This window comes from Dermacentor albipictus, chromosome 6 (genome assembly GCF_038994185.2).
Source record: "Dermacentor albipictus isolate Rhodes 1998 colony chromosome 6, USDA_Dalb.pri_finalv2, whole genome shotgun sequence".
In the NCBI taxonomy this organism is placed as follows: Eukaryota; Metazoa; Arthropoda; class Arachnida; order Ixodida; family Ixodidae; genus Dermacentor; species Dermacentor albipictus.
This window is the reverse complement of record NC_091826.1, coordinates 3,735,389-3,759,385: the sequence shown is the minus strand read 5'-3', so window position 1 is coordinate 3,759,385 and position 23,997 is coordinate 3,735,389. Positions and strand designations below refer to the sequence as shown.

Genomic DNA, 23,997 nt, shown 5'->3' with positions numbered 1-23,997 from the left:
TGGATGGATGGATGGATGGATGGATGGATGGATGGATGGATGGATGGATGGATGGATGGATGGATGGATGGATGGATGGATGGATGGATGGATGGATGGATGGATGGATGGATGGATGGATGGATGGATGGATGGATGGATGGATGGATGGATGGATGGATGGATGGATGGATGGATGGATGGATGGATGGATGGATGGATGGATGGATGGATGGATGGATGGATGGATGGATGGATGGATGGATGGATGGATGGATGGATGGATGGATGGATGGATGGATGGATGGATGGATGGATGGATGGATGGATGGATGGATGGATGGATGGATGGATGGATGGATGGATGGATGGATGGATGGATGGATGGATGGATGGATGGATGGATGGATGGATGGATGGATGGATGGATGGATGGATGGATGGATGGATGGATGGATGGATGGATGGATGGATGGATGGATGGATGGATGGATGGATGGATGGATGGATGGATGGATGGATGGATGGATGGATGGATGGATGGATGGATGGATGGATGGATGGATGGATGGATGGATGGATGGATGGATGGATGGATGGATGGATGGATGGATGGATGGATGGATGGATGGATGGATGGATGGATGGATGGATGGATGGATGGATGGATGGATGGATGGATGGATGGATGGATGGATGGATGGATGGATGGATGGATGGATGGATGGATGGATGGATGGATGGATGGATGGATGGATGGATGGATGGATGGATGGATGGATGGATGGATGGATGGATGGATGGATGGATGGATGGATGGATGGATGGATGGACGGATGGACGGATGGACGGATGGACGGACGGACGGACGGACGGACGGACGGACGGACGGATGGATGGACGGACGGATGGACGGACGGACGGACGGACGGACGGATGCTATAAGCGTCCCCTTGGGAACGGGGCGGTGGGTTGCGCCACCAAGCTCTTGCTACTATACAGCCTAATGTACTACCTAGGTTAAACAATAAAAAAGAAAAAAAAACGCTATGAACTACGCCACCCAAATTTTCTGATCCCCTATTTCGAACTGTGCTTTTTGTACGTCTCCGCTTTTTGTCGTTTCCCTACTTTTCTTCCACCAATCCTCCGATCGCCTCTTACTAATGCCTATTGCGGATATGTTTGCTTTCCCACTGCTCTCGCTGAACCCAAGTGCTTCAAGGAGGCCAGTGGCGCCTAAATCGACCACTGGGTAGACGCCTTCATATTCTAATAAAACATGCTCCATAGTCTCCCTAGCTTTACCGCATCAAGCACACGCTTCTTCTTCCGTCTTTTATTTCGCTTTACAGGTGCGTGTTCTAAGGCATCCCGATCTCGCTTCGAAAAGTAATGAGCTTCCCTTTGAGTTATCATAAATTGTTTCTTTCCTGATTTCGTTTTTTCCTCTTAAGTAGTTACACATGGCAGGTTTCTTTCCCATGGCCGGCACCCATGAGATTATTTCAGCCTCTCTCACTTTCCGCTTGACCTTCTTTGCTGCTGTGTTGCCCACCATACAGGCCGCATACTTGCTGGTAAGCTTCCTAGTTCTTTTCCTCCACTTTGAGTCAATGTTTTTCCTGTACAGATACCTGAACACTCTCCAAGCCCATTTACTTTCTTCCATAATCCTCAGCCGTTCTTCATACTCAGTTTTACTGCGAGCTTCCCTCACTTCAAAACTAGTCCAGCCCATATCCCCTTGCACAGCTTCATTTGTAGTCTTCCCGTGAGCGCCCAATGCGAGGCGACCCACTGACCTTGGGTTCCCGTCGAGTCTTGATTGTACCCCTGAATTATGGCAAACAACCGCATTTCCAAAAAGTAAGTCTTGGAACCATTACAACTTTCCACATACCTCGGAGGACCTTGTACCTATGGTAACCCCATAGCGCTCTGTGCTTCATTATGGCTGCATTTCTCTTCCCCTTCACTGTTATTGTTTTTTCCTGAGTTTCCATATATCTGACATAAAAACTGTTACAGCGCAAACACATGCAACCACAAAGTATGAAGGACAGGACACAAGCGCTGGACACAGGACACAAGGCATATATCTATTGCCTTTGTTCATCCATATACCAAGATATTTATATTTATTCCAGAATATCCCACAAAATGTTGCGGTCTACGTTGTCATACGCTCCTGTAATGTTTAAAAAGGCCACATATAACGGTATGCTTTCAACTTTTGATATTTAAATGGGCTGAGTAAGAACAAACAAGTTATCATCTAAACGCCTACCTATTCTGAAGCCATTCTGAAGTTCTACCAAAATGCCATTATTCTCTGCCCATGCTTGAAGCTTTAATTTGATTGCATGCATTGCTACCCTTTATATTACCGATGCAATAGTCAACGGTCTATACGAGTGAATTCTATCTTTATCCCCCTTAGCTTCATAAATTAGATTCATTCTACTTTGTCGCCAACTGTCTGGTATTCATCTATCTTTTAAAGTTTTTTCCAATGCTTTCACCAGAGCTTCCTTACTTTTTGGTCCTAGTTCATTAATGAGCCTAACGGAAACCTCGTCTAGCCCCGTGGCTATGCGCTTAGGAATTTTCTCTTCCGCTTTCTTCCAGTTGAAATTTGACAGAACCAGCTCCTTTTCCACTTGCGTCTCTTTCATGCTCCCTTTTTCTTCAAATACAACCTTGTCATTGCCTTGGAAAGATTCGGCTCTTATTTTTCGGATGTAATTTGTTGCCGCTTCTCCTTCCAGTCGGTTTTCATCTTCGTCTAGGGTATGTTGTTGTATTGTTGTTGACTTCCTGCCTAATAGTTTTATGTGATACCGAAATATTCTAGGTGCGGCCTTTTTTTTCTCACGTATTTCTGATAACCAACGTTCACTTTCACGTTTTAATTTCGCTTGCACCAGTATTTAAACCACAGACTTTCTCTCCCAGTATATTTCCCATTTATTGGCTACTTCATCCTGCGGCAACTGCGCCTTCTTTGCCTGCCTGTTCTTTCGAGATGCTTTCTGTCGTTCGGCGATCTCTTCTCGTATCTCCCTGTTCCACCAGCTTTTCGGTTTCTTTCTTCCTTTCCAACGAACATGTTGTCTCTCTTTCCATATTTCTGTCGTTATTACACTTAGAAGCTCACCATATTCCCACTCTTTACTTGGCCATTTGCCAAGTTCTTCCTCGACTCTATTGACTACATTTGCTATTTGTTCAGAGTTCAAATTTGGACTGGCCATTTTGCTCTCCTTCCCAACTACAAATCCCATTCCCAAAATGATTCGTTTATGGTCACTCCCTATGCTGCTGAACCCTTCCTCATCTATGACCATTTCTCTCAACTTATCAAGAATTCCTTCTGTCATCAGACACTAATCAATGGTCGATTGCCGGTTTCGCACTTCCCACGTGATCTGTCCTTCACACTTAGGCCCTGTATTCACGATAACGAGGTTATGTTGTTCACAAAGGTCTAGCATTGACTTCCCGTTGTTGTCAGTATAGCCATCTAAATGCTGTATGTGGGCACTCATGTCACCTAATAGGACAATTTTAGCACCATTTCCAAAACCCTTAATATCAGCGCTTATGCATTCCACTAATTCTTTATTCTTCTCTGTACAATTCTTTCCGGTCCACAATACGTAACGCCCAGCCAAGTTTCTTTCCCACTCATTGTACCTGATAACCAAAGATGCTCTTGACATTGTGAATTTGCTCTTTTCCATTTGGCTCCCTGATGGATGAGCGTTCCGACTCCCCCTCCCTTTCTTTCCGACTTAGTTGTGTTGCACCCTTCCCATACATAATTCTCAATAACTGGCGGCTCTTCTGAGTCTCTAAGGTGCGTTTCTGTAACCGCATACACCCCTATTTGTTCTCTATGTAACTGCTCCTCAATCTCTGCCCACTTTTCCTTTCTTCTACCGCCCTGCGTGTTTATGTAGCCTATTGCATGGCGAACTCTTTTTCTTGTTTTCCTCCTTTTGCTCTTGTCGACGGCGATGCTCTTCTGAGGTTCTCCTAGGGGACCTTCTTCATTACTATCTACTCTGGCCTCCTGAGCGCCCTTGCGCCCCCTAAAAAAGCAACCGCGCGACCACCAAATCGCCAGCCGACTTCTCGTGCCAGCCTGTAATTGAAGTGTATTACTTCGTTTAAAACCACCACAACTTCTCACTTCCCTGTTTACTTCCACCACCTCGAAGCCTTTCACTCGGCTCATTTTCCATATTGCCTCATTAGCAGCCACTACGGCTCTTCGTACGTGACTGTCACGTACAGGCCCCTCCGGCACCGTGCACACCACGATCTTCACTTGAGGGGATAGCTCGCGCAAGTCGTCCACCCCCTTCGCCAAGCGCTGGGCTAGTACTGGCCCTTTCCTGTTTAGGACGTCATTTAGCCCACATGCTACTATGACAAGGTTGCGCATGTGGGCATTTTCTGCGAGCTTTTCTTTTTCTCGCTCCATGACAGAACTCAGTGTCCACCCTGTAAATGTCCCTACCTCCACTCTTTTACCGCCTTTCATCCTCTCCACAATTGCTTTTGAGCACCCAGCCAGGTTTGAGTCGCCGGCGATAATCACCCTTTTACTCTCTCCTTCCTCGCCCTGCTTCCCTTTGTCCTTTACCGCGTGATTCGGACTCGACAAGGGGCATTGTCCCCTGGGCTCCTGCTTTTTCCGCGTGGCGGCCTCAAGGTTGGTGCCGCTATTTCCAGCTAACCCTTCATCATGCTGCATGCATTCCACGTACTTCGCTGACACTCCCTCGCCTGTCGTGTCGGGTGTCTGCGTTCCATTGTCATGCACATTCTCGTTCACAATGGCGGCCCTGTTCAGCTTTTCCTCGGCTGCCTCAAGTCTCTTCTGAACTGCCTTGCATGCATCATGCTCCCTGTTTAGCTCATTTTTGAGCTCTTGCACCTGTTTCAGAAGCTCTTCCCGGAAAGCCTCCAATTTCTTCAGCCTAGCATTGACATCAGAGTGTGTGCCGATTGATTCGGTTCCCTCTCTATTCTCATCCATACCCTGATCTGCATTGAGGGAACCCCGCGCACTGCCTGCTTTTCCGACTTTTCCTAATGCAAATACTACAATACTGTAATAATGCAGAACACGTGAATTTTAGAAAAAACCGATAAGCACAGGATCCAAATCCTCAAAATGTCGCAAAGCAACTCTCACCACTGTTTCAAAAGCAATCGATGCCGCGGAGACCGAAGGAATGACACGTTCTCGCCCGCGCTCAACCACGCGGCCGCGCTCTCTTTCCTACCAAAACACACACAGTAAAATCACTAATAGCTATTTGTCTTGCCACTTCCAAGCTACCATTTAAAGACTACAAACACTCAACGTCCCACCCGGCTGCACGTGTTGGAGCACGTGGCACGAAAGGACACTTTAACCATCCTGCAAAACCAAATGTACACGAGGCCCACCCGCGCACCCGAAATACGAGAGACAAAAAGAAAGGAAAGAAAAAGAAAACCACGCAATTACTATTTGAAGGCAAAAAATGTGCAAATAAAAAACAGAAGCAAGCTCAAAGCACGCACAAAAACTTATGATTTCGTCGCCGCCACGGAGCCCTGTAAAGCACGTTCATTCGCCACAAGATACAAGCGTGGCCAAGACCCAAGCGCCTAAATGCTAGCTCCCTAGCGAGCGCGCCGAGAGCCAGCCGGTGCAGCGTGCGCTGCTTCTCAAGCGCGGTCGTGATGCCGCCGCGCGCATTTCCGAAAGAATTTCGCTGGGGACCATTCATCCAAAGACAGCAATTCACGAGTTCACCCGAAAGTAGCAGGCGACGCGCAGCAGTGACCGACATGGATAAGAAATTTGCGCATTGGGAAAAAGGTGACTGAACCTATAGGGCGATTTATTCCAAACACTTAATTCGCTCGAGGCGACTACTTTATTCCCGGCGAGTAGACTAGCGCTTTCTTATTATATCTTTTAGATAAGTTGCTGGCGTTTCAAATTGCGGAGCGTGCTTTGCTTAGGCAGGCGGTTTAATAAACTTGTGATGTACGCTTAAGCTACTTTTGCTTTCGTTAGTGTAGTTTTCTGCATCGGAATTAGTGTTACCAATGCCTTAAGAAACAGAATTGTTCTCTCTAATGTAATGTTGTCCGTGGGTATGGGTAGCAGGAAAGATAACAAGCACGGAAGTTGATCATAACACGTGTTATGCCGCGAGGCGACATGCCGTTTTTATATCCTGTTGGTGGTGTAAGCAGAAGATGCTTTTGCCTCGTTGTAAGGGTTGAAGACGATCCCACCGCTGGCATACAGCTGTAAGATTTATCGGACGATACCACCGCTGTTACCAGTTGTAGGAGTTGTCGGACGATCTCGCCGCTGCCACCATTTGTAAGATTTGGAGGTCGTAGAGAGTAACTTGGGAGGAACTAGGTGAACAGGGTTTATTTACAGTATTTACATTTTAAACAAGAGATATATTTACACAGTCTAGCATGACTCCCAAATGGAGCCCGCAAGACGAAGCATACAGCAAACGAGCGCACAGCTCACGAGTACAACGACGGGCACACTCTCGACGACGAGCACACTACGAGCACACTCTAGCAGCCTATAACAGCTGCGTATAAACACCCTATTGGTCCCTAGTTCCCTAGGTGAGAGAACCGTTCGACCGGTCATCGATCCGAGCTGCCTTTGAGCGGGAGGGCTTGCACACACACGTACGCACTGGTTTCCCCGAACCCGAGTTGAGCGCGTCCCCGTAGCCAGGTGGTCACACCTGACCCCTGCAGCGCGGCCACCGTTTGCCCATTGTCTGGCGCCTCTAAATTCCACAGCTGCCTTTCCCGTGTAGTCGCCCCGAGTGTCAGCAGACTGTGACGAATCCTGGGGTACAGGTACCCCAAAGCGCCCTTTTGTTAGGGAAGCTCTTCTTGCAGCTGAGAGGGACCATGAAGACCCGGCAAATCAACCAACAATACGTGGGGTGCCAAACGTGGCCCGCCCTGCTGTCGTCATCGATTCTCCGAACGAGGCGCATGGTGGATTAGCGCTGTCGTCCTCGCTGGTTTTCCGAAGGGCGCCACCCCCGCGGGTCGTTCGAAGCACGTGCAGTGGGCTGAAATAGCTTTGCAGAGCAGTACCCCTGCAGGCCGATCCTAACATCGTTAAGCGCGGTGAGTTTTAGTTTATTTGGTCGCAGGAAATTTAGAAGCAACCGCGAAAAGTGCTCGTTCCTGGTTCATAGCGTTTGGCTTGGCTACAGCGCCACTAGTTTGCGTTCCGACACTGTGCACATAGGCAAATTCTATTACAACTGGTTCGATTAAAAAAAGAAACTATGGGGTTTTATGTGCTAAAACTCCTTTCTGATTACGAGGCACAAACTGGTTCGGTTCGTTTAGAAGGCATGCATGTACACTAACGCAAGTGATATTGCTCAAAAGAAAACCCTCGCCAAAATTAAGAAGCCTATTGGAAGAAACGCAATTTGGTCCTATGGTTATAACGAGTATTCTCACGTTTCAGCGGGGTTTGAGAGTTCTTACGGGCAGTGGGCGTTTGCTGTGTTCCCAAACCCTTCCTTGAACACTGCGTGCTGCGAGCACGGACAAGCGCCCGTCATCAAACACAGACTACCTTACCACGCGGATAAGCTAAGAGAAAGGCGCACCACGACTCACAAACGGCTCTCCGTTTTTATACCAAGGCACACTGACCAGGTAATTTAAAAACTTCTAGCGCCGTTCTATCACTGCACAATATCTATATTTAGTTTCTGGAAGCACGATGGATGTTACTGCCTATATACTGTTGGGTCTATGTGATGTACTGCAACACGAGTCACAGTGCGGAGTTGCCTACAAGTTCGAAAACCGCCAAGCATGGTACTTGTAGGTAGTAGAGTAGTGCCACGAAGAACGCCGCCTCCTCCTCGCGCGCTCTGGCCTAGGCCGACGCCGCGTCGCTATTGGCCTAATGGCATCAAGTGGGCCCTCGCGCCATGCATCAGCGCCATTTTTGCTCGAGAAGCGTCTACCAAGTGGTGAGGAGCGCATGTTGGCGCCATTGCAATGCTCGAGCAGTGTAGGCGGCGCCACGGTGGAGGAGGGAGCGTGAAAGAGAGGAGAAACGAGGAGGAGTGAAGGCGGACGAGGAGAGTGTCACTACTTTACGAAGTTTAAGGGGCTTTTGTAGGTAGCGGTGGAGCAACGCCGCCAACTTGCATCTTTCGCTTCCCTTTTACGCGCACGCGTAAATGACTCGGCGCACAAAGTGCCGTCCAGGGATAGTGTGAAGTCGCGAAGGAGGAGGAAGGCGCCCGGAGGAGGGACACTAGAGCGCGCGGCAAACACTAGGTGGCGTTGAGCTAAGCGCAGGCAGGTGGATTTTGGATCTTGTGGCGAATGGACGTGCTTTTCGGGGCTCTGTGGCGACGACGAAATCATAAGCTTTTATGCATTCTTTGAGCTTGCTTCTGTTTTTATTTGCTGGTTTTTTCATTTAAATAGTAATTGGGGGTTTTCCTTTTCTTTCCTTTTTTGTCTCTCGTATTTCGGATGCGCGGGTGTGTTTCGTGTACATTTGTTTTGCAGGATGATTAGAGCGTCTTTTCGTTTTACTGTGCGTGTTTGGTAGAAAAGTGAGAGCGTGGCCACGTGGTTGAGCGCGTGCGAGAGTGTGTCATACCTTCGGTCTCCGCGGCATTGATTGTTCTTGAAACAGTGGAGACAGTTGCTTTGCGGCATTTTGAGGATTTGGACCTTGTGCTTATCGGTTTTTTCTAAAATGCGCGTGCTCTGCATTCATATAGCATTAGAGTATTTGCAAAAAGCCGTGCAATACATGGCGAGAAAGCCGGTAAAGCAGGCAGTACGGGGGGGGGGGGGGTCCCTCAATGCAGATCAGGGGATGGATGAGAATGGAGAGGGAACCGAATCAATCGGCACACACTCTGATGTCAATGCTACGCTGAAGAAATTGGAGGCTTTCCGGGAAGAGCTTCTGAAACAGGTGCAAGAGCTCAAAAATGAGCTAAACAGGGAGCATGATGCATGGAAGGCAGTTCAGAAGAGACTTGAGGCAGCCGAGGAAAAGCTGAACAGGGCCGCCATTGTGACAGAGAATGTGCGCGACAATGGAACGCAGACCCCCGACGCGACAGGCGCGGGAGGGTCAGCGAAGTACGTGGAATGCATGCAGCATGATGAAGGGTTAGCTGGAAATAGCGGCACCAACCTTGAGGCCGCTACGCGGAAAAAGCAGGAGCCCAGGGGACAATGCCCCTTGTCGAGTCCGGATCACGCGGAAAATGACAAAGGGAAGCAGGGAGAGGTAGGAGAGAGTGAAAGGGTGATTACCGCTGGTGATTCAAACCTGGCTGGGTGCTCAAAAGCAATTGTGGAGAGGGTCATATGGAGCAGAGACTTGGAGACTGACAAAGAAACTTGAGAACAAGTTAAGGTACGCACAAAGAGCGGTGGAATGGAGATTTCTAGGCATAACATTAAGAGACAGAAAGAGAGTGCTTTGGATCAGAGGACAAACAGGTATAGACGATATTCTAATGGACATCAAGAGAAAATAATGGAGCTGGGCAGGTCATGAAATGCGCCGGTTAGATAACCGTTGGAACCCCATTAGGGTTACAAAATGGGTACCAAGAGAAGGGAAGCGCATTCGACGAAAGCAAAAGACTAGGTGGAGCGATGGAATTAGGAAATTCGCAGGCGCTAGTTTGAATAGGTTGGCGCAGGACAGGGGTAATTCGAGATAGCATGGAGACGCCTTTTTCCTGCAGTGGACATAGAACAGGCTGATTATAATGATGATGATGATGATGATGATAATGATTGTACTGAGATATCCAGACAGACAGAAAATCTTTATTCGCAGAAAGTTAGTTTGGACTCCTCTGGGTCCCTGGAGCACCGCAAGGTCCCACACTACGTCGAGACGTTCATGTTCCTTTTGTTCACGACGTCGGCAGCCCGAGTCACCACAGCAAACTGAGAGCAGGACCTCCCAGTCCTCCCAGCTTGAAATGGCGGGCTCGCCCTGTGTGGGAGGATCAGCAGGGTAGCCATAAAGGATGTGGGAGAGTGTGGCGTGAGGGTCGCCGCATAGTGAAATATCCAGAGTAAAAACGAGACCGTTACATGTGGCTTTTTTGACATTACAGCTCCTGTATTGACAACGTAGACCGCAACATGTTGTAGGATATTGTTACGGAAGGATGAAAGAAGAGAGAGGACGAAGAAGGATCGGAGACGCTGGCTGCTGCGTGTTGTTGGTGGTCAGACATCTTAACTACTCTGACTCAGCCTGTACTATATATATTGTAAATATAGTCTCTCTACACTCGCAATATCCCCGTAATGTATTGGTGGGAGGTGCGGGGTACCACGGCTGGAAACGGAGCTCCGCAGTGCACGTCGCATCACCGTCCGCACCATGAATGGTGGTGAGCACGCGGGATAAACGTCGTTGTCACCTCCGACGTCACCGTCGCCAGCTACGTCGCCAGCTACGTCGCTGTCACCTTCAGTTGTCGTTGTGCAACCCAAGAGTCCTTGAACTTTCTGCGGGTCTGATGGCGCCGACGTCGAAGAGCGAGTGGCTATGTACGAACGCGTGAGTGGAAACAACTGAAGGGACCCAACTCTAATGCTAGCTAATATCTTGTTCTACCTAAGAGGCACGGCAAAGGTGTGGTACCAAACCGCGAAGAGGAGCTAGCCAGCCGGGACCAATGCAAACAGAAGTTGATAGAGTTGTTTGGCAAACTAGCCGGCCGTAAAATTGCCGCAAAGCAGGAACAGGCCTCCCGTGCCCAATCTCCCACGGAGTCCTATGTCTCATACATCCAGGACGTGCTGGCACTTTGTTGTAAAGCCGATCACGATATGACAGAAACTGAGAAGGTCGGGCACGTGCTCAAAGGCATTGATGACGACGCCATTAATCTGCTCATGTGTAAAAGCTGCTTTACAGTTGATGCCATCATAAAAGAGTGCCGACAATTCGAGCAGGCCAGAAGCCGACGCGTCTTGCACCCATTCGCCAGACTTCCGAGTACTGCCGCAACGTCGACCTGTGAAGATCAACCCGCACAGCAGTATGCATCGACAACAGAGGACGTGGTGCGAATCGTTCAACGTGAACTGGATGCGATGGTGCCCGTACCTTTCTGTTCGCGTAGCCCTGATGCTAACACTTTTTCCATTCCTATCGTACAAGCCATCGTTCACCAGGAACATTAAAACATTGATTTACATTCTCTATGTGCTGTCACCAATCCCAGAACTAACGAACACTTTTTTACTATATTTTGCTCCACCGCGACGCTTCTCTCCGCGTTATAGCAACCTGACTGAGTGTAGAACTGTGGACGACCAGCCGATATGTTTCACCTGTGGCCGCAGTGGTCATGTCGCCCGATACTGTCGCAACTCGTGGCCCTAAACACCTCGCATGCCGACCAACCCGAGCCGTTTTGGTACAAACGCCAGCAGCGTTTCGCCCACCACCAAGTCTAACAGCGCCGACAACTCTGCTAGGAGCACGTGGTACAGTCGCTCACCGTCGCCGCGAGGACACCAGTCTCGTTCACCACAAAGAAAGTCATATAGGGATTGATTGTACCCTGCGGTGTTCTCGATTACCTGATTGATGACATGGATGTGATCCATTGTAGAGTATCCCTTCCTGAAGCCAGCCTGTTCCCTTGCAGAGTGCACTAAGCTCAAGAACCCCCCACCATCCCCAGCCTCAAACCCCCCAGCGATGGGAGACCTTCTCGTCCAGCCCCGACCTACCGACACAGCTCGCGCTGGCCGCTAGGGGCCAGGAAGTGCTGGACGCATATGGGACATGAGAAGAAGGTTCCACCCCATCTGGTGCCAGCGCGTACCAACCTTTACTAAGGGCTCAGTATAAAAGTTTATTCTCTCTCTCTTCCCTTGGTTGACTAAAGTCCAGTGTTGCCCTTATTCAATTGGAGATTATTTTGGTAAATATTTGACATAATACTGGGAGTAAGCTATGGGCCTATAAGTTTTCGATGCTTTAACGTCTCACTTTTTGTGGTGGATTAGTATAATTGCATTGTTCCAGTTTTCTGGGACCCTTGCAGTCCATAGACACTTCGTATAAAAATCAGCCAGTTTTCCTAGCATTATGTCTGCTCCATCTTTGATTAAATCGACTGCTATTCTGTTTCCTCCTGCCGCTCTTCCTCGTTTCATGTGTTGCAAGACCCGTCTTACCTTCCGAGTTTAATAGCTTGAACACTTCTTCCAAGCACGCAGTGAATAGCATTGGAGATATTGTGCCTCCCTGCCTGACCCCTTTATTTATAGGTATCCCTCTGCTTTTCTTGTATAGAATTAAGGTCACTGTAGAACACTTGTCGATATTTTCCAAGATATTTACGTAAGCGTTCTGTACTCCTTGATTACGTAATGCCTCTATGGCTGCTGGTATCTCTACTGAATCGAATGTATTTTCGTAACCTATGAAAGCCATATAGTGAGGCTTAATATACTCTGTGGATTTCTCGATAATCTGATTAATGACAAGGATGTGATCCATTGTAGAGTATCCCTTCCTGAAGCCAGCCTGTTCCCTTGGATGACTAAAGTCCATTGTTGCCCCTATTCTATTGGATATACTGGTAAATATTTCATAAAGTACTGTAGTAAGCTAACGGGCCTATAACTGTTCAATTATTTAACGTCTCCCTTTTTGCGGATTAGTATAATGTTTGCATTAATGCAAACATTATTCTAACTGGGAGAATTCTTATATTAACTGGAAGGATTCTTCCAGTTTTCTGGGACCCTTGCATTCGATGGACACTTCGTATAAAGAGCCGCCAGTTTTCCAAGCATTATGTCTCCTCCATCTTTGAATAAATACACTGCTATTCCATGTTCTCCTGCCACTCTTCTTCATTTCACGTCTTGCAAGGCCCTTCTGACCTCATCGCTAGTTATAGGAGTAGTTTCTGTATCCTGTTCATTACTGTTTCTAATGGAGGTATCCTGACTCCTCTGGATGCTGTACAGGTCAGTGCCAGAACCACGATTTAATTGTGAGGCGCGCCATAGTGGGGGACTCCGAAAACTTGGACCACCCGGGGTATTTAAGGTGCACCTAAATTTAAGTGCACCTTATTTTAAATTTAAATAAATTTAAAATTTAAATATAAATTTTATGGCCATCATTAAGGAGTGTGCAATAGAAGTCGGTGGAAACTTCGTTAGGCAGGATACCAGTAAGCTATCACACAAGATGAAGGATATGATTAAGAAACGCCAATCTATGAAAGACTCTAACCCTACAGCTGGAATAGAACTCGCAGAACTTTCGAAGTTAATCAACAAGCGTAAGATAGCTCACATAAGGAGGTATAATATGGATAGAATTGAACATGCTCTCAGGAACGGAGGAGGCCTAAAAGCAGTGAAGAAACTAGGAATAGGCATGAATCAGATGTATGCGTTAAGAGACAAAGCCGGCAATATCATTATTAATGTGGATAAGATAGTTCAAGTGGCTGAGGAGTTCTATAGAGATGTATACAGTACCAGCGGCACTCACGTAGTAGAGGAATTTGACATCCCGCAAGTAACCCCGGAAGAAGTAATGAAAGCCTTGGGAGGTATGCAAAGGGCGGAGGCAGCTGGGGAGGATCAGGTTACAGCAGATTTGTTGAAGAATGGTGGGCAAACTGTACTTGAAAAACTGGCCACCCTGTATACGCAATGCCTCATGGCCTCGAGCGTACCGGAACCTTGGAAGAACGCCAACATAATCTTAATCCATAAGAAAGGGGACGTCAGAGACTTGAAAAATTATAGACCGATCAGCTTACTGTCTATTGTCTACAAAGTATTTACTAAGGTAATCGCAAATAGAATCAGCAACACCTTAGACTTCTGTCAACCAAAGGACCAGGCAGGATTTCGTAAAGGCTACTCAACAATATACCATATTCACACCGTCAATCAGGTGATAGAGAAATGTGCGGAATATAACTAACCCTCATATATAGCTTTCATTGATTACTAGAAAGCGTTTGATTCAGTCGAAACCTTAGCAGTCATGGAGGCATTAAGGAATCAGGGTGTAGACGAGCCGTATGTAAAAATATTGAAAGATATCTATAGCGGCTCCACAGCCACCGTAGTCCTCCATAAAGGAAAGCAACAAAATATCAATAAAGAAGGGCGCCAGGCAGGGAGATACGATCTATTCAATGCTATTCACAGCGTGTTTACAGGAGGTATTCTGAGACCTGGATTGGGAAGAATTGGGGATAAGAGTTAATGAAGAATACCTTAGTAACTTGCGATTCGCTGATGATGTTGCCTTGCTTAGTAACTCAGGGGACCAATAGCAATGCATGCTCACTGAACTGGACAGGCAAAGCGGAAAGATGTGTCTAAAGATTAATCTGCAGACAACTAAAATAATGTTTACCAGTCTCGGAAGAGAACATCAGTTTACTATAGGTAGTGAGACACTGGAAGTAGTAAGGGAATACATCTACATAGGGAAGGTAGTGGCAGCGGTGTTGTTGTAGTGGCCGAAAGCGTTATTTGCTTGGGACGGAAATACCACGTTTCGCGGAGCTGGTGGTGAACTGTTATGTCCTGTGATAGTGTGTTCAGTTGTCATAACCGTTGGCGGAAAGGCATTTAGAAAGGAATTTACTGTACTCGCGCGGGCCACGCGCGACATAATTCTTGGTATTGACTTTTTACGGGAGTGTGGAGCAAGATTAGACTGCAGGGTGTTACGGTTGGCATGTAACCCCCGGGCAAAAAACATGCTCGAAGACCATGCCTAATCGAAACGAGGGATGCATTCATAAATTGCTATGTGTGTCTCGAGTGGTTGCCATTCTGGCAGGCGCCCAAGAGTGATGACAGGCCCCTTTGTGTGTGCGAGTCTAGGGGAGCACCCTTTCGGCGAACTTCCCGACTCTAGGGGAGACCCCTTTCCGCGAACCAAACAGGACCCGCGGGAGGCAAGCTCGTGCAACACTACCTGAGAGAAAGCATCAGCTACCCATCCCCGACCAGACTCCATGGGCTGCCGCCAGAGGAGACAAGCACGTGCGAACGTCACCTGGGAGACGGGATCAGCCACCCATCCATAACGAGACTCAGTGCCTGTCACGTGACGTTGACGTGAGCAAGATCCCGCCTACGATTTTGGTGGGCCTGTTTAAGGGGCCCCGCTATGTACTTTTCAATTCATTCATTCTCTTCTTATCATTCACCAACCATAGAATAAACAGTGCAAGTTTCCTACGGGAAATAATCTCGTCCCTGCCGTGTCGCCATGGTCTACCGGACGCCTGCAGCCCGCCGACAACGCCACGCTACCCATTAGTGACGCCGGTCGAGGTTCGAGAAACAGGCGTCGCAACAAGGGTTGGTGGAATTTCACTCAGCAGCGATGACAGACCACCAACGCTCTGTAGTTTAGAAGAACTCGTTGTTGGGCGAGTTGGTACATATTGGCGAACATTGTTTAACTGCGCTAGCAAACGGACCACAGAGACAGCGTGGGACAAGCCCGTCCTTGTCCCATGCTGTCTCTGTGGTCCGCGTGCTAGCGCAGTTAAACAATGTTCACCAACGCTCAACGACGTTCCAGCCGATTGTCAAGAAGTATTTTCCGTGTACAGTGATGTGAGTGTGCCTTCGCAGGCGGCAATGTTCATCCCAATGACCTCGTCGCACGCCCGCGTTGGTTTTTGCTGCGGATTAATTGAACCCGAATACGTCGATATTCTAAAGAATGTACTTGTCCCTCGCTCACTTATCGAAGTTGCAGGTTGTTGTGCTCACGTGTAGACGGTGAATGTGTCCTGTGAGTCATTTCCTTTGCCTGCAGGAATGAAAGTAGCACACTATGAGGAAGATGGTGTTGTGAGCAATCGTGCAGTTGCTACTTTCACGGACGCAAGCTCATTGCTCAGCGACCACTCTTCAAAATTTGAGAGCATGATTAATAAATCGCTTTACTCTTCCCATCACCAAGCGCTCTAAGAGCTCCTTCTCCGCTATGTTTCAGTGCTTGACTTTGCTCCAATTTGCTCCAATTTTGTGCCACTTTGATCCTGAGGCCCCAACTGAGCTTCACACCGATGCTAGTGGTCCGGGCTTCGGAGCAGTACCCGTACAGATACATGGCAGACGCCAAGTCATCACCTACGCAAGCCGTACTCTTACCAAGGCTGAGCAAAATAATACCGTAACCGAAGTGGAATGCCTCGCGGTAGTCTTCGCCACCCACAAGTTTCGATCATACTTCTACGGCCGCCACTTCACGATAGTGACAGAGCACCATTCTCTTGGTTGGTTAGTTGGACTACGCGATCCATCTAGCCGGTTAGTTCAGTCGTCATTACGGCTTCAAGAATACGACTTTTCCTTGACACGCAAGAGTGGGCGCTGTCACACCGATGCTCATCTCGCCTTTCGTCAGCAAGCATGCGAGATACGGACGATGACTTAGATGAATACCTTCTTACCATCTCTGAACAGTTTCCTGATGTGACCGCCTTCCAGCGTGAGAAAAAGCATGACCCTTCCATTAGACTTATTCTTGAGGCAGCACGGTCACTGCACGGAGCTCACCTTTCAATACTGTGAACGGTTTATTGTATTAGACGAATTATTCTGTTGACGGCGCTCCACTTCTCCTTGTAGTCCCCCAAACATTGAGACCTATAATCTTACGGGCCATGCACGATGACATCGCGTCAGGCCACCTTGGCTTTTCTCGGATGCTTCACCGACTGCGCCAACGTTTCTAATGACCCAAGCTCTGGAAGACGGTAAAGCAGTACGTTTCCAGCTATGCAATTTGCCAACGACATAAGCAGCTAACGACGCCTTCTGCGGGTACCCTGCAGCCAGTTAAGCCGCCGAGATTGCCATTTGAAAAAGTTGGTGTCGACTTGCTAGGTCCCTTCCCCAACTCTATTACCAGACGTCGCTGGATTATTGTGTGTGGACTATTTGACCCGGTATACTGAGACGGCGGCAGTTGCTTCGGCTACAGCAGCTGACGTTTCATCTTTCCTGCTGTACTCCATGATTCTCCATCATAGTGCTTCGCGCGTTGTGATTAGGGATCGTGGACAGCAGTTTACTGCGGGCGTTGATGAAGAACTACTACGTCTTTGTAGATGTGATTACCGGCACTCGACCCCTTACCACCCGCAAACAAACGGCCTCACTGAGCGCACCAATCGTACCCTGACCAACTTGCTTGTCATGTATGTATCGTGATCTGATAATACGCTTACCAGCGTAACCCACGTCTTACTCGGCACGAGCCGTGCCCTTTCTCTTTACTTTTCCCCTCTTTGCTTTTGGCGTGCCTTTATAAGCAAGCGCAATAAAGGACGCAAGCAGTTTTTCGCCCCTCACAATGTCGGCCCGGTCAATGCTTCGCACACGCCCATAACGCACGGAACGTTACAATGTGTGAATTACTTTTATTCCCAAACTGTTCAGAGTCCTGTTACACTATATACAGTGAAAGCTCGTTAATTCGAACTTCAATAATTCGAATTTATGGATAATTCGAACTGTACGATTTGGTCCGGCCAAGCTCCACAGAAGTCTATGTATAAAGAAGTCCGTTAATTCGAACACGAGAAGGTTCCCTCACGGATAATTCGAACTACACTCGCCTGGCACACGGCCAGAGAAACGCGCCTACTGCCTACACACAAGGCTGTATTGCCTCCGAAACGGAGAGAACGGCGACAGAAGGCAAAATCGGAAAAAAATCTAACCGACGCGGGGTCAGCCAGAAGGCAGCGGCGGCTGCCGCCTCTCCGTTCTACGTAACCTCCGAGACTTCGTGCCCGTTGCGAATCCGGGAGGCTTCGCAAATCTTGAACAGCTGCTAATGCTGTGCGGAGATGGCACGGCAAGCGCCAAAACACAGCGAATCAAGTACGTCGCAGCTGCGCTTGCAATCAAAAACCAACGAATCAGGGCCTTCGCCACCTTCACATGTTCAGCGTCTTTGTCTCAGCAGTCTTCATCGGTTGTGCACCTCTTTTTTCAGCTTAGGAGGCATCGGCCGTCGCGATTCAATGTGATGGTGTTAAGCCTTGGCTAACGTTCGTTTCATTGGACATCGGTGGTGTGGCACAGTCGGACCCAGAGCTTCGACTCGAAGATGGCGTGTGCCCGCGGCACACGCCATCACTTTTTGACTCGCCAAATTTCTGACATGCCCTACTGCTTCCAAATCGCAGTGTACTCTTGCTCTCCTTCACTTTCGTTAGTTCGAACTTTCGTTAATTCGAACTGAAGCGGCTTCCCCTTGCGGTTCGAATTAACGAGCTTTTACTGTATAACATCAACATGCACGCCAGACCAAACAAGCATTCATCTTCAACAAGCTTCTAACGGCCAATGTAGGCAGCCTAACGATAAAGTTCGTGGTAATTCGCGCGATACAGACTAAAATGCAATTTCCGACACACGAAATCGCGCGCACCGATGACGCGGTCCAAGCCAGTGCGTAAATATTTGCTCGTGCACAGGCCTTCACGTAGCCTATGGTTGAGGAGCCCTCCTCCTTCATAAAACTCTGATAAGGCAAGCCTCAGTCGACCGCTAGTAATATGGCAATGAATTTGCCGCAGTCGTTGAAGAAAAAAGTGACAGCTAAAATGAATTGTCAAGCGAGAGACGCAAAAAACATATACAATTCTAATTTAAGATACTTGCATCCTAAATTTTTACAGGCACACGAGCACTTTATCTAAGGCAGTATTACTAAACGCAGCTCACTGGGTATGAACATTCGAATTAGCACTGTCGCATTTGTGGCATATACATTCCAGCTGTACAAGTACACTGACTCCATGAATAATTCAACTCAGGAGCCCGTTACAGGGCAATACTGCTTCGGCAGACGGGACATACTACTTATCAATGCATGCTAGGTCCCGAGGCTCATGCTGTCATTATCTAAAGTGGTTTGACACGAGCACCTCATCAACATAACAATGACATCATCATAGTTGGGGGTTTCAATACACATAACTCATCATGGGGTTACCAGCGCACAACGAAAGTAGTGCTGCACCCATAACTTAAAGTGCAAGGCAACAAATCTACCCTCCTTAATGACACAAAGTAAACAGTGTCGAAGGCGATCCTAATCCAGACTCAAGTTTGCATCAGGCATTAGGAATGTAACTTTGATAAATTTTCGTTGCGACTTTGTCAGTCTGGTATATCCCAATTTTACCACGAATTTGGCACATTCGGCAGGATTCCGTGCTGTGCACCCACCGTATTTTTTTTTCTGGAGGACGATGTGCTTAGGAGCCAGTGAAACATGCGCGGATGAACATAGGGCCGCGGCCATTGCAAGCTGCTTCCACCGAGGACAATCGGCACAGTTTAGGGTGAGCACCGATTCTTTCTCGAGGACGCTCACGAACACTAGTTTTCACCCCTGGGACTTTACTGCAACCCGACCGGACGACTGACGTCAGACAGACATGAGTGAAAAGACAGAGTATGATCGGAATTCTACATCATATAATTAGAGCAGAAAAACAGCCAGCACCAACAACTATTAGAGTTCGCGACGCCGACCACCGTACAGCATTCCTGTAGGTCGTCGTTTGAAACTGCCTCCGATTTTCTGTGAGGGTTCTTCATCCCCATACGGTAAATGACTGAGTTTCTGCAAGCACGCCTGTGACCAAAATAGTTGGCGAGAAGATCGCGAAATGAATATAAGTATGCGTTTGCGCCTCTGAGGCATAGCCTCACATGAGCACCAAGAAAGTGGACGGCTGGGTGGAGTCTCGGGTGGGCGTCGAACCGTCTCGAGAGGTGCTTACGCTGCGTGGACCCGTGTCACAGCCGATGGTTGTGGCGTTGCGCTACTCGAGTTTTCGATCGCCCGGCCAAGCATGCCACACAGACGGAATGCAGTAACGTCGTCATTGGGTGCACGTTAAATAATTCCAGGTCGCCGTATTAATCCACAGTCTGTCACTAGCGCGTGCCTCATAATAGGATTGTGGTTTTGGCATATAAAAAGCCCGAATTCAACTTTTTACCGGAGCGTGACACGAAGTTCACTAACCGGACTCATGCCAGCGTCCGTCACTTCATAACGAGAGTTCCTAGCTAGGGAGGAGTTAGACGTCAGAGATGGAAGAAGCTGCAAAGTGCTTATATTTTTAGAGGATTAAGCAGCACTTATATTTACAAGTTTAATCTGGGGCGCAGATGTTTGTAGGTTATGGGGCTTGTCACTCAGCGTATTCGCATATAAACCGCTCGTCTTGCCCAGATTTCTACTCCAGGATATATGCCGCGTACGTCAAAGCAGGTGGTCCGAAACCATCAAATAACTGCGCCTTCGTGGCGAAAGGTCAAACAATGGCACCATTTGAATCAGTTCATGATGCGTCACATGAGCGCACCTCTGTTCTCGTGCTTCGCTCATATAGGAGGTGCCGGACGGCAATCAGAAAACTCCTCGCATCGACTGCTTTAGCGTATAGCGTAGCGAAACATTATGTGGTATTCTTGATTGGGTCCTTGTCGTGTCTCGTACGGGTCCACATTGTAAGCTCGGAAGATACATAGATTACACTGACAGGCTGGGCTTTAAGACTGGCCCATGTCTTTCACACAAACGTTGTGCAGTTACGTGATGGAAAATTTTGGCGGACAATGCGAATGACGTTTTCACCGGTGGTTCTGCGGCAAGTGTTGTGCCATAGAATTGTGACATTCATATGTCATGGCAACGATAGCTAAACGACGCGCTCACCGATGAGGTTCTCGGCCGTGTCACGGATGTCCTGGAAGGTGATGACCTGACGGTTGAGCTTCTCGACCATGTCTTGTGCGGCAAGCACCACTTCTTCCTGGCAGAAGTGGGACAGGGGCTCGCGGGCCAGCTCCACTTTGCTTTCACGCCGGATGAAGAAATCAAGCAGCACCGTGGTCACCTTTGGGATGCGCGGAAATAGCGTCGTCACCACCTTAGCCGCGGTGCGTTTCTTCTCCTCCATGGCGGCTGTTGGGGGCGGCAGTGCGACTGCAACCATCGTGGCCGCCTCCCGCGTGGTGATGATGACGAACCTGGTGCGTACCCACTGAAAGGCCGGGGGCAGCGCACGAGAAATAATTATTCTAAGAGGCGGTATGCAAGTACTGGACAAGCAAGAATGGTGCAGCTGTCAGACCAAATGAAAAAAGAAATTGTGAAGCAGCTATTACAGACGGAGAGATGGATGCGCCGAGTTGTTGTTGTTGTCCTAAGTGGCCGTGGCACATACCCACAGTGGGGGATTGGCCAAGAAGCGGGTGTGGTAGTACTACAGGAGCACTTGATCCTGGTGCAATCTGCCAGAGTGATGATGATTACCATGAGCCTTCCAAATATGACACATACCCACGCACGATGGGGAATGGACCAAGGATCGGGTGGCCCTTACGCGCACAAGTAATGACTTGAGAAAAACGATCTTTAAATGATAAATTGGCAATAAAAGAGTAGTGCGTGCGCAAAGTGGAGCTTGGAGTAAGCTCTTTCTGTCTTGCTTAAATATTATAGGCAGGATAAAAAGAACGGTCTAAATATGATAAATTTCATTATATGTACGGCATAGAGCGCATGCACATCACTTGACAGCTGCGGTGACGGCACTTCCTTTGCCAAGGCCGAATTACGAATCTTGGTCGGCTACCTGCGGCGAACGTCAGATACCACTCGAGACTTTGCCTGCACCGCACGCTCCAGCCAGCTCATGTTCTTCAACCACGTGCTGCCTTGTTGCTTGCGCTGGCCAGACCTCACTTGATATCAGCGGCACAAGCACGCTGCGATCTGTCCTTGTGTAGGTCACACTGCAATCTTTTCGCGTATACTTATGCTGCTGTTGTGACTCGTTGCTACATACTTATTTTAATTATACATGCTTTCAAGGCCCGAAGGCACTACAGAAAGGAGTGGTAATAAAACAAACTAATATCCAGACAGTCATACAAAGAAGAAAAAGATGTTAAGCGATAGCGTGGTAGACTGCTGTTTTGAATAATGCTGTATCTACTATGTGAATTACGCGGTTCCAGTGGACACTTGTGCGAAATAAAAAAAATTCACCGACGATTACGAAATTTTAACGCAGCTCTATACGTGTTTACATTTTGCGACATATTGGATGGTGCAGACAATCTGTCTCGTGCGGCACGTTCCAAACGCAGCGAAGTGTGGCGCGACTGCCTCGCTTTCATGAGAGGCAGCGCGTGGCTGACGCGTGGGCGCGATTCACCGCAGCCGCCGCAGACACACCTCCGCTCATACAGCGCTTTGGTGAACAAGCGACGCTTAAGGCATGTTCACACCGGAGGCGGGGCGGCCAAAGCGGGCAGGCGAGAGCGCGGAAAGCGGCAAGAACCTCCTCGCCGAGCGGGTACAGCAGGCGGAAATCGAGGCGGACAGCCTGATCGCTCCCGGACCGATATTTTTCCGCCCTGCCGAAGCTTTCCGCTTTCCCGCAGCCAATGAAGGCTCGAGAAGGAAAGCCATATCAAAATGGCCTCCACCGAGACAGTTCGATTTTGCGCTGCACTTTTAATTGATACAATCAAACGTTATCCGATGCTGTATGACAAGAGACGACAGGTACAAGGACACTGAATGCGAAAATCACACATGGAAGAAAATAGCGCAAAATGGTAAGTTCACAGTGCACCTCGTCACTATATATGCTCATTTGTAGCACCGTTGCATGAATACGTTTTATCCCTGTGGTTAAGAGATCGTTCAGTGCGTGGTAGCCGTCAACACAATTTTTGACTTTTGGCCTAAACCGGTACACGCAGGCCTCCATCCTCCTGCGACGTAATACGGCGACGGTCTCCATATATGCGTGCAACCGTGCGGCTCGCGGCCAGGCGAGTGCTCTGAACAACTCCGCTCGCGCGCCGCCATGCCACGTTGGAAATCCGCTTGTTTTGTGCCACTCACCGCGTTCCCGCTTGTCCGGTGTGAATGCGCCTGCCTCGATGCGCGCGCCCCTGCGCAACCAGCCAGAACTTAAGAAAATGCGGTCTCTGGCCACTGTTATGGGGACGCGGTTTCGGCAAACTTCAACAACAGCGTCTGCTTGGAGCTCGCACCAGGTTGACCATCAAAGAGGGTTAGGTAGAGAAGACGAGGCGATGTAAAAACAAACAGCAAAAGTTTAATACATCATTACGGGTGAGCGGTGCGCTCCAAGGTAAATAATACAGAAACATTCGGCGTGCGTGCTCCTGCCTGCAAGGATAGAGAAGATGCGTCTTCACGGGGCGTCTCGCTGGCTTTCTTATACCCTCTACCATCCGGGCAACCTCACCAGCTCTTGCTCTCTGGTAGCGGACCCTGTCAGGACACGTTGGGTCGGCCCACGCCGAGGAATACGGAGAGAAAACACTCCCTGGCGTAGAGGTGGCGAACGTAGGTCACTTCGGGTCCACTCACATAGTGGAATAGGGAGAGAAACCACACCCTGGCGTAGAGGGTCAATGTAGGTCACGTCGGGTCAGCTCACATAGAGGAATACGGAGCGAAGCCATTCGCTGGCGTAGAGGGAGTGAATGTAGGTCACGTCGGGTCAGCTCACATTAAGGAATACGGAGAGGAAGCACTCCCTGGCGTAGGGGTGGCGAACGTAGGGTCACGTTGGGTCGACCCACGCAGAGGAATATGGAGAGAAAGCACTCCCTCGCGTAGAGGAGGCAAACGTAGGTCCCGTCGGGTCAGCTTACACAGAGGAATACAGAGAGAAACCGTTCCCTGACGTAGAGGGGGTGAAGGGTCACGTCGGGTCAGCTTACATAGAGGAATACGGAGAGAAGCCACTCCCTGGTGTAGAGGGGGTGACGCAGGTCACATTGGGTCAGCTCACACAGAGGAATATGAAGAGAAACCACTCTCTA

At 48.7% G+C, this 23,997-nt stretch overlaps 1 protein-coding gene across 1 annotated transcript in view; it reads right to left on the bottom strand.

Annotated features, from left to right (window-relative positions):
- Positions 1-23,997, bottom strand: part of LOC135917030 (microtubule-associated serine/threonine-protein kinase 3-like) — a 391,234-nt gene that overhangs the window by 329,734 nt on the left and 37,503 nt on the right. Inside the window, exon 2 of the mRNA XM_070539813.1 lies at positions 20,840-21,167. Within this exon, the coding sequence (XP_070395914.1) occupies positions 20,840-21,119 (280 nt within the window). The 5' untranslated portion in view covers positions 21,120-21,167. The remainder of the gene's footprint in view (positions 1-20,839; positions 21,168-23,997) is intronic.